Below are 10,921 nucleotides of genomic sequence, written 5' to 3' on the forward strand. Positions count from 1 at the left end.
TTGATCCCGATCGTTCTGGCCAATCAGATTGCTTCATTCAAGAGTGAAACCATTTTTAAACTCAGATTGTGATTCCCACAATTCCTCGCTTCGATGTTTTTGCCCTCAGTTATGTGTTTTTACACCTAAAAGGTATTTGAGTGCAGTTTAATTTGCTTTTTCATGTATGTTTTCATTTTTTTTGTAACTCAAAAATATGTGTTTTGTTATTGCTAAAATAATAATTAACCCCTTATCGGCCAATGAGAACTACAGTACTAAATTGGTAAAATTCAAAATTTCGACCTAATTTTTCCCAGCTACTTCATATTAGCTTTAAGCTTTTTCAAATAAATATCCCAGGTGATTATTTATTTATCGACTCTGTAAATCGCAGACCTGCCTTAATTGATCCAATTCCAATAAAATAATGATAATAATACTACTTAGTCCTTCTGGTTCCGGCCTTTAAAGGGTTAAATTATAATAATAGATAGGTACATAACAAATATTAGTAAAGGAGTACCACTAGAGTTCAAACATTATTAGGTGTGTAAAACAATCGAACAATATGGGTTAAGTTCATTTTTATTTAGGTTTTTGTTCCTTTTATTTTGTACAAAAAAAAAATCAGCCATTTCGCAAAACAATCGTTTTCCCAATTGTGATGGTTTAAGAGTAGATTATAAGGAGTGCTGACTTGAGTAGTAAATTTGCTGATTGTTATTTAGAAACTAGGCCAGAAGCCTAGATAATGGGCTAAATATGGAGAAAGAAGTAATCATTAATTTATTACCTATTGACAATATTTTCTTCAAAATAACCTACCTCGAAATAGTTTAATGTCTGTTCATGAGAGACAGTTTTTGCCGAACCCTGTTGGATTTGGAATAAATTCCATTATGTTTAAGAGTAAATTATAAGTAGTTGACTATTTTGCTGACTTGAGTAGTAAATTTGCTGATTGTTATTTAGAAACTAGGCTAGAAGCCTAGATAATTGGCTAAATATGGAGAAAGAAGTAATTATTAATTTATTACCTATTGACAATATTTCCTTTAAAATAACCTACCTCGAAATAGTTTAATGTCTGTTCATGAGAGACAGTTTTTGCCGAACCCTGTTGGATTTGGAATAAATTCCATTATTTCATATAGGTACTTAAATACCTACTTACCAGACTTACCTACTTAATTGAATGTTTGTGATCCTGAATGAGCGAAGGACTAAAGTTTCAAACTTGTTTTTTTTTTTTTTTTTTTTTTTTTTCATTTTTTTTTTTCCAAAAAAAGAGGGTATTTCAGGAATAAATTTTTAAATTTTTTTTTTTTTTTTTTTTTTTTTTTTTTTCATCATTATTATTATTCCATAAAAAGATGGTATTTCACAGACCTACTCCTTTATAGGGTACGTAAAACGAAAACTTTCCCCCTCCTGAATTAGAGTAATTTTTTGGTGACTAATTGGTCACTAAATCATGTAGGATTACCAATATTCAATTATTGTACCTACCTACAGTTTGTTGTATAAATCTTTTTTTTTTCTTTTATTTCTTATGGCTCTTGTTAATTTCATTATTTATATCTATTCAATTTATACTTACACTTTAGCTAGGTAGCATTTATTTCAAATTCTATTCAATAAATTTTTAATTAAATAAATGTGTTTGCTCAAAAAATGTTATGTAAATTTATTAAGCTTATTTAATTTTAATTTGTCTCTATTATTATTTATCTACTTTCATTTGGCCCATTATTTGGGTTCCTATTTAAATTATTCAATTCTAGTTACCTAAAGAAGAGATCATCATTGTGGAGGCAAAACTTGAACCTTGTTTCGCTTGGTCAAGAACTCATCATTATTACCATTATATTGTATTCTACGTTAATTATTATTTAATAATAAATATTACTCATGTATTTATGAATTTGAATTTTTATTAAAAGACAATCAAATCGTTTGTTTCCTTTATTTTCTGCCCAATAGAAAATTGGTTTGATTCCGGAAGGTTTTAACCTTTTAATTACTGATGTAAACTATACCACAGTTAACAAATCGTCGCCAAAGGGTTGAAAAAGTAAAATTTATTTATCAGATTACAAATAATGTTAGTGTCAAGTTGACAATACCATTCGCTACCCGTAACACAAGTCTTTGAAAAACTGGCACCTAGGTATGTCTATACTTTCTTCAAACGTCTGTCGTTGAAGAAACCCCTTTTAGAAAAGAGATGATCCACATAATTATGTATACCTAATAGAGTAGAATAGAATATTGTATACTGACAGCATAGGACTGAAAACTCCCTCTAAAGGCTCAATTGTACTGAAGCAACAAGCAGTAGTATGCTTCAAAGATTTTGCTTTAGAATCTTTGAATTGATACGAGGAGCATCCTGTATGTTGCCTTGAAGCATGTTGCAGGGAAGCATGTTTCACGTTGTTTCAATGTAATAGCGCCTTAACCCCACATACTGTTCCCACTGATGTTGTTGCCTCAGCTGCTTCAAGGGGGCTCATGAAGTTTCAGGAACCTTGCAACGCCCCGCCTTTTGGATTTGTTCGCTCCCCTGCGTTTCCCACTGATCTACATATAATATCGTTCCACCTCGGAGTGTGGGATCCAGGGCGGGCGCACAATGTGGGTCGTCTTGTAATTCGGATCGAACGAGAAGCGCAGCATTTCCAGCGTCCACGCCTGGTGATGCTGTCTCTGGATGTCCTTCAGGAAGTCCAAGTTCTGGAACGAGTTCTGCCAATCCACCGTGGGGTATTTGCCCCAGAGGAACCCGTGTTTGTATGTCTGTCTTATAGTTGGCCGAATGGTGATGTACATCTCGCTGTCCAGGAAGTCGTCAAAGTTGAAATGCTCCTTAATGTAGTTGTTAGCCTCAATGTCAGAGTCTGTCTCGTTGGAGATTTCCAGGTCGGAGATCAGACTCGGGTTGCTGTCGTGGTATTGTTCCCATGCGGAGTCTTCGCGACATCGGACGGCAACGGCGCGTCGCTTGCAATAGTTGGGCACGGGCACACGAGACCAGGCGCTTGTGGTGAAGGGATAGAAACCTGAAACAGACAAAAGGACAACGGGTGGAAGTTGTGCAACACCTTAGGCCAGCCACTCACTACACCTGATCAGGTCGGCCTGTTCGATCTACCTGATAGTGTGTGTGCTCATCAGGTATCAGGTAGACCAAACAAGCATGTCAAACATTACATGAGTATTGACTAATTGGAAATATTAGAATCTCATTCAAAGACAGAAATGGAGAAATTGGAAACCGAAAGTATAATGTGACCAATGCAAGAGCTAGAAAACCACAAGCTACTTATTATTGCTTAATATCCAAGTGTTGCATTAAAAAGGATTGATCTTAAACTGATCCAAGTTCCAAGAACGACTTAAAACCAACATTTGCCTTCATTCTTATTTGATTTCTATGAGTCTATTTAGGTCGCAGTCTACGAAATTTGTCCTGGGGCACTGCCGATGCCATTGTACACCTATAAAGGTGTGTCCAGATATAGACTACTGGCCGTCGATCGACGTCGATTCACATCGATCGATCTCGACTGAACCGTCCACACTGCCTCGACGACATAGAATAGAATATACCTTGTTTATCCTGCCAGAATGAGACTGAAAAGTCCCTTTACTCCCGCAGTTTAAACAAGGTAGGTCTTATGTATTTCATAGGACATAGATTCAGCTGTCGTTTTTTTTTTTTTTTTAACTTACAAATTAAATTGATCCCAAGGGTAAGGTAAACCTAGGCCCTTGACAAATGGAGTGTGCCTGAAGGCATGTGATGTGTTCGAATCCACTCGACCCCAACTTACCTCTGAAGCTAATGACTCATTAAAACTTCCCTGGGGACCTATCTCCTTACCGGTCCATCTGAACGTCAGTTTGGTCCTCATCCAGGGTGGCAGATTCTCCGTAGGTTCAGAAGTCCACCGGGCCCGACTTTGGACTTTGCCCTTGAACATGAAGAACGGCCCATAAGACGTGGTCCGATTGTACCAGGGGACAGTGGTGCGGTTATACCATGGGATTGTGGTCCACTTCCCGGCCCAAGAGCCCTTCGACCAGGATCCTTTCCCGGACCAGGAACCTTTCTTCCAAGGCCAGGACGTGATGTTGGGTTTGACCGTGGGGATGGTGGGTTCCTTCGTGTAGTGCTTCCGGGAAAATAACTTGCCTGAGGAAAGGAGGGAAAATAGTTAAATGGATGAAGCAACCTCCGTGGCCGAGTGGGTATCATACTCGGCTTGCACGCCGGAGGTCCCGGGTTCAATTTCCAGAGGGGTCACAGTTTTTTCGGCTCTGTGCTTGGAGCTCGGGGTACACTCAGCCGCGTGAGTACAACTGAGTAGATACTTTAATCGAGTCAAATAGAATAAAATACTGTGTACATTACCTTTGAACATATAATAGGGTCCGTAGAACGTTGTCTTGTTCTTATACGAGGTGGTTGATCTGGGCTTGTAGGAGTAAGAGTATTTCCGGGTAGTCCAAGAGGTGTTTCGGGCTGTCCAACTCTTTCGGGTGAAGTTTTGACTTGGCGTGGGCTCTTTGGTGTAAGACTTTCGTTTGTATACTTTGCCTGAAAGGAAATCAATGACATTTAAGGGTGAAGAATAGTAAAGAAAATAACATAGGTAGCTCGGAAACCACCTCTACTAAACCAGAAAGATCGCTTGAAACGGGCAGCCTAGTTAGCTTGGTTGGTAGCGCATGTGCCTGGTAAGCGCTAGGCCGCGGCTTTCATTCCTGTACGGAACGGCTGGCTTTCTCTTATCCTGTCTTCCTTCTCTCTTCGCTTTCGGGACCATAAGACCTTAGCAGTTCAGTTCTCTCTATCGAACCTCTTTTTTTAAGTACAAACAAATAAAAACACTACCAAATATCACGTCACGTGAGATCATGGGGGTCAGAAAGATGTAGCTCAAAGTTTTCCCTTAATATTGTAGTTAATATCGTTCATGATAGCCACACTGCCCTCTTGTCCCGTCAGTTCACGTGACGTGATAGTAGAGTGTTTCTACCTGAAAATTCCTTTCCACTCACCTTTATACATGTAGTAAGGGCCGTAGAACGTGGTCAACTTCTGAGTGGTCTCTTCAATCCACTCCGACTCAACCTCGCCGTCACTTCTCATCTTGAACTCTTTCTTCCTCGTCAGTCCCAACTCTTTCTGAATGATGGAATCAAAGTCCAACTTATCTCGGTTCTTCTCGATAAGGCGGGCCACCACGTCTTTCATCTCCCAAGGACTGAACGTGCGAATTGCCGAAGCTCCGGAATGCCACAGGAGGAATAGCAAACAGCTGAGAGGTGGGGACATTTTGGGGCCTCTTGGTGGAATACCAGGGGGGCCTTTTGGTGGAGTACCAGGGGGCCTTTTGGTTGTCTTGTCAAGACGCTCGTATGGTGAAGAGGTTACTAGTCACAAGGTCAGAGGGTACCTTTGGTATTTATCTCCGTACACGCGTAAAGCTCACTTTGATGCTTATATGTAGGGGCAAACAGCCCTAAAAGATGGGTTGAGCTTGTTATTTATCTTATTTCTACCATACTTGGACTCTGGTGGCTTCTAGCTTCTAGGGCAGTCAGCGTGGCTTGTAAGACAGCCGGATTGGTTTGTAAAAACCCTTCCGGAAAAAAGGTTTTGCACTTGCGGAAAAGTATGTACCTATCGTTTGGTACACAAGAACTCTTCTTTGGTTTACATGCTTAAGACTTTCTCAAAAACAAGAACATTTTGAAGTTGGAATTAGCACTAAAAATTACCCAAAAAACACTTAAAAGATCGGGGCCATATTAGTAGTATCAGTCACAATATTAGGGGTGTTCACGTTTTGTTTTGAGGTCACACAAGATTTGAGGTCACAGATCATTTTGAAGCCAGGAAAATCACAACTGAGAAGGTCCCTCATATTGGTCATTTGGTCACAGCTTAAAACTTCAAGTCACGTGCAGTATACTGTTTATAAACAAACTGTTCTAACTGCCAATGCCATTATTATAGTCATGTTCCTTATCAAAGTTTGCCATCAGCTGATTTAATAGTGAAATGCTCGCTTGACGGATGGAATTCATGAGTTCGATTCAATGTTTTTTTTTTTTTTTTTTTTTTAATTATTATTATTATTGAACGTCCCGGGTTTGATTCCCGGCGGGGTGGAAGTTTTTTTCGGTTCTATGCTTGAAGTTCCGGGTGCACTCAGCCTCGTGAGGACAATTGAGTAGCTATTTTAATCGAGTAGCGACCAGCGGCGGCATTATACAAGTTAAAGAAACGAGCGATAATACATAAAGAAAAGTAGAAGTAAACAAAAAATAAAATAAACATAGATAGATAATAGTAATAGCTACTTAAAGTTAGGGAAAATAGAAAGAGGAAGGAAAAAACCAGAAAAAATAAAAACAATATTGATTTTGGTTGACGTAATGTGGATTTTATACATTCGAGATTAAGGCAAAGACTGATGGTCCGACTTAGATAATTCTACGTGATTTAGGCATTGGTTTATTTCAGGATTACCATGGACGTAGTGGTTATTTACACTCGCCTTACGAGCGGGAAACCCAGGTTCGATTACCAACGGGGTTTCCATTCGGCAACAATCTACCCCCCTCTTCACATTAACCTCATGCACTCAGCCTGACTGGGTCCGGGAAAATGGTCACCCATCCGGATACTAACTACGCTCAATGTTACTTAACTTCAACGAGCCCTTGAGAACTTGCGTATACAATGTTCTATTGTTGCTGACACTTTGAAAGTAATAATGATTTTTACTTTTTTTTTCTTGGGAATCCTGCCACTTAAAAAAAAAAAAAAAAAAAAAGAGTAGGTATCTAACAGTGTAAATAAAAGCAACCTTGATTTTAATTGCCTATTATCAAACGCATCATAAAAATTCGCTTGCTTCACCACAAATAGCAGTAATTCATTTTTATTTGTTTTATCACTTTATTGATTTGAAGATGCTCAAGACCAGGGTCGATCACAGGAGGGGTTAATAAGGCCCTCGGGCCCGAGCCCCTCAAGTTGCCCGGAACCAAAAGGAAAATAAAATGGATTTTCCCTAGAAGGAAAATAAATTACCCTGCCTCTGGGCGAGGGCCTTGAATCAGTCTTTTATTTGTAAATTTGTTTGCGGGTATTATTAAACGTAATAAATTTTGGCCTTTTCCGATTAGCTAAAACTACCTACAGTGGATTTCATCGACATGTTGTCAGCCCAAAAATCCTGTTCCTTTTGATTTGGCTTAACAGTTCTATCAAGCAAACAGGCTGTAAGGGAACAGGGCTGTCAAGCGAACGGGCTGTTAAGGTGTGTCCACAGTACACACATAGTCGACCGGCCATCGATCGATGTCGTCTGAACCGTCAACACTGCCTTGACAACATAAATTCACCTCGTCGATCGACGGCCGGTCGATTATGTTTGGACACACCTTTAGAGGAAAAAAAAGGATTTGTGAAACCCACCCTTAGTAGGCAATTTTGATGGTACGAAATTCATTGTTAGTGTTAGGCCCGGCTAGGCTGTTATCTGTTAACGGCCCTGCTCCGGGCACGTCTTGGCTATTATCCTCATTCCATCACCTTGTTCCCTACCAGCAAGTTGTTCCCTACTACTTGTTCCCTACCACTGAGTTGTTGAACCAGCGACCTACTCTTAGACTCATTCAGACACTCGAGTTATGTCAGCCAGAAGGTGTAGCTAATACGTAACTTCTAGTTCAGTGAGTATCTGAGTATACAATCGGTGACTCGGTTTAGTGTTTAGTCTGTTCCTAGTTCCCTAGTTAAAGTGGTTTCTGTCAGTATTACATTCAGTCTCATTCTTGCAGTATAAACAGGGTATATTCTATTCTATTACGATAACTCTGGCAGAGTCATCTAGCTATCAGGCACGTGGGGAATTGGGGATACCCAGAACATTGTGATTCTCCACCTTAAGGTTCTCGAATTGGTGTTCAGCAAGTAGGTAACCGAGTGACTTGTGTGGTAGTGTTATCGTGATATTAGAGTGGTGTGAATCGTGATTCGGTGTCGGTGTCTGTGCTAAACAGGTAAGAAGTTGGTTGCTAATTAGGGTACAATAGGTTTAATAGAAATTAAAATTATCCTATAGGAAGGAAAGTAGGTACCTACCTAATGGAATCGGGGTGAATTAAAAAAAAAAAAAAAAAAAAAAAAAAAAAAAAAAAAAAAAAAAACAAAAAAACTAGGCTGGCGTTTCGTTCTTTACTTTGTTCTTCTTCAGATCAAGCTTCACAAGCCTGGAGACCTGGCTGACATGTACGAGACAATACCGCGGGAAATGCTCCCTAAGGATTACGATGGTGAACAGGCGTCCTTCTTGACTTTAAACAGTGAGTAACCTTTTAGAATAATTGGTTCGGGACTCTGAGATACTCAATATTTAACACGAACTCAGATCTTTTACATCAATATTTGTCTGGCTAGGGGACGTTAAACAGAGAGAAGACTAGCGTCTGGCTGTGGGACTATAAACAGGGAGGAGAACAGCTAACCCTAATAGAATAGAATATACCTACCCTGTTTATATTTATACTACCATACTACCAGCATAGGACTGAAAAGTCCCTTTACGCGCGGATAAGGAAAGTAAAGGAAATTTTGATTTTCTCGTTAGATCTTGAATCCGACCTTCCGAGTGCCTGTAAGGGCCCTTTTCCAGAGATATTTTTTTGTGTTGAGATATCACCTGATACCTGATAAGGTATTATAAAGTGCGCCGATTTTTCAGATTCAAAATGACAGACCAAACAGACCAGCAAAGAATGGAGTCCAAATTGAAACAGTACTCGAATGAGATCGACCTCCTGAAACAATGGATCAGCCATCAGCAACATATCCCAAAGACACTCAAAGGTAAGCTACCTTAAAACATGCCTATTCAGGTATTCAGTAAGTTAGGGCCAGCCTATAGGCTGACCCTAATAGTTAGCTTGGTAGCGCGTCTGCTTTGTAAGCGCTAGGTCGCGGTTTCAATTCCCGCCCGGGACGGATTTTATCCTGAACAGATAATGTTCGTTCTCGAGACGGCGGGCATTCTCCTATCCTGTCTTCCTTCGCTCTTCACTTTCGGGACGATAAGACCTTAGTAGTTACAGTTCGCTCTATCAAACCTCTAAAAAAAAGTCTCCTCAGTTGTCTTCAGAAGATTGAGGGCACCTTGGGACAGCCAACAAAATGGTATGTCCCACATCAAGAACCACAAGAATTTAATCGGATGTGGGGTATCCAAATCCACTGTACCAACCACTACACGTCCGAGATTAGTGGATATTCCATTACGTAATTTCAGAATTTCAATTATCCATCAAGGGAAACTGGTAATTTTCAGCGATCACCCATATGCAACTTACCACAGTAAATGTGATTACTTGATTAGTGTGATCGATTAAAATAAAATTATTACCTATCTATCTGTGATTATTGAGTACCCTATGCCCTATGTGATGAAGCAATCAACAGGAACCACAGTCCGGCTTCAGAAAACCTTCATTAAATTGACTTCCTTTCTTTAACCTCAGTTAATTTTTTTTTTTTTTTTTTTTTTTTTTTTTTAAATTACAATTTGGCTGGACCATTTGGGCAAGAAATTGTTTGATATCACGTTAGAATCCCGTTCCAAGCATTTCTTTGCTGGATATCACAGCATTTATCATAATAAGTAGGTAGATAATATCATGATAGGTAAGTATCTGAACACACATCATTTAGCAACCTAATACCTACTTACCTAAATAGTAGGTACACAGGTATTAGAGGTAGGTACCTAAAGATTAGGTCTTGCGAAAATGTAAGATTAGACAGGATGTTAGGTAGACTCACCATAAAAGAAGAGTAGGTAGATAGTAAGTAGGTAGGTAAGTATGCAAATTAGGTAGCTACCTACTTACCCTATATGATAGGTAACTAGTTGTGCGTTTGTTGCTAAATCACCTAGAAAGATTACCTATCTCAACAAATACCTGAAATAGTTAAATTTTAATCTTTATCCTTTCAGTAGCCAGCCTGGTTAGCTTGTTAAGGGCTAGGTCGCGGATTCGATGCCCGCTTTATCATATACAGAAAATGTTCGTTCTAGGAACGGCTGGTTTTTTCCTATCCTGTCTTCCTTTTCTTTTCGATTTCAGGACGATAAGACCTTGGCAGTTACAGTTCCCTCTAGTAAACCTCTTCTTTTTTACTTTCCTTATCCTATAGTGACAAGGATGCGACATGAAACTTGGTTGAGATAGGTGCTGCGGTTGGCGGTATTTTGACCGCTTTTTGGTGGGTTTCGACCGCTTTTTGGCGGTTTTCAGCTATATCGACCTTTCTCTACACTCTACAGACGCGTCTTTACTTTTCGGGCGATCCTTTCGAGGACAAATTTCTGGGACACGATCTTTCTGAGCCACACTTTTGGCCATGTCGCAGAATATGGCACACAGTTCAGCCACGGTGGGGCTTGGCTTTAAGCTTTCGACGGCCTTTTCGTTACAAGGGGAAACGTCCTTGAATGCCTTTTCGGCATTTGTTGCACAATCTTCTTGAACACTTACTTGTTTATCTTTGCAACACATGAGACATTTGTTTTGTGGAGCATCCATTTTTGCACAATCTTCCGGAATACTCAATTCTTTGCAGCAGACGACACATTTGTCTGGTGCAGCACTCATTCTTAGACATTCTTCCGGTTGTACGTCTTCTTTTCGGCCTTTGACGTGGCATCTGAGCGTCAGCTTACCTTGTTCCCCAAGTATCACTTCACATTCCGCTGGAATGGCCTTGCACCCGTCCGGAAGAACGCTACATATAGCTTCAGTTAACGAATCCCTAGAAGGGTCAATTTCTCGAGTGCAGCATTTACACAAGAAGTCTTCTCTAGATCTGCTTGACAAGGAGTGA

General features: G+C 39.8%; 2 protein-coding genes and 1 long non-coding RNA gene across 5 annotated transcripts in view; 1 reads left to right on the forward strand and 2 right to left on the reverse strand.

Annotated features, from left to right (window-relative positions):
• Nucleotides 1-1,533: 1,533 nt before the first annotated feature.
• LOC103514515 lies at nucleotides 1,534-6,723 on the reverse strand. 2 transcript variants are annotated; one of them, XM_026827464.1, is made up of 5 exons: nucleotides 6,527-6,723; nucleotides 5,050-5,965; nucleotides 4,400-4,585; nucleotides 3,869-4,180; nucleotides 1,534-3,044 (listed from the first exon to the last, which is right to left on the reverse strand). In XM_026827464.1, exons 2-5 carry the CDS (start codon nucleotides 5,324-5,326, stop codon nucleotides 2,566-2,568), a joined length of 1,254 nt encoding a protein of 417 aa, XP_026683265.1. In that variant the 5' UTR covers nucleotides 5,327-5,965; nucleotides 6,527-6,723; the 3' UTR covers nucleotides 1,534-2,565. The 2 variants fall into 2 exon arrangements, with proteins under 2 accessions (XP_026683265.1, XP_008477632.1); XM_008479410.3 differs by lacking the exon at nucleotides 6,527-6,723 and having other exon boundaries at nucleotides 5,050-6,081.
• Nucleotides 6,724-7,558: 835 nt separating this feature from the next.
• Nucleotides 7,559-8,884, forward strand: LOC113469626. Of its 2 annotated transcripts, XR_003392985.1 has the most exons (3): nucleotides 7,559-7,737; nucleotides 7,846-8,067; nucleotides 8,769-8,884. It is a non-coding gene; the product is annotated as an uncharacterized LOC113469626 (long non-coding RNA). The 2 variants fall into 2 exon arrangements; XR_003392984.1 differs by lacking the exon at nucleotides 7,559-7,737 and having other exon boundaries at nucleotides 7,746-8,067.
• A 1,451-nt stretch (nucleotides 8,885-10,335) lies between these two features.
• The window catches only part of LOC108253037 (visual system homeobox 2-like), a 1,615-nt gene continuing 1,029 nt past the window's right edge, over nucleotides 10,336-10,921 (reverse strand). The window contains exon 2 of the mRNA XM_017446259.2: nucleotides 10,336-10,903. Coding sequence (XP_017301748.1) covers nucleotides 10,336-10,903 — 568 coding nt within the window. The remainder of the gene's footprint in view (nucleotides 10,904-10,921) is intronic.

Source organism: Diaphorina citri, unplaced genomic scaffold (assembly GCF_000475195.1).
Source record: "Diaphorina citri unplaced genomic scaffold, Diaci psyllid genome assembly version 1.1 scaffold1159, whole genome shotgun sequence".
NCBI lineage: Eukaryota > Metazoa > Arthropoda > Insecta > Hemiptera > Psyllidae > Diaphorina > Diaphorina citri.

Bases quoted from the DNA above. Each gene is read 5' to 3' on its own strand.
- LOC103514515 (XM_026827464.1), bottom strand. From the start codon at position 5,326: ATGTCCCCACCTCTCAGCTGTTTGCTATTCCTCCTGTGGCATTCCGGA. The intron at 4,586-5,049 runs GTGAGTGGAAAG...ATTTCCTTTCAG, and splicing joins CCCTTACTACATGTATAAAG to GCAAAGTATACAAACGAAAG. The intron at 4,181-4,399 runs GTAATGTACACA...TCCTTTCCTCAG, and splicing joins ACCCTATTATATGTTCAAAG to GCAAGTTATTTTCCCGGAAG.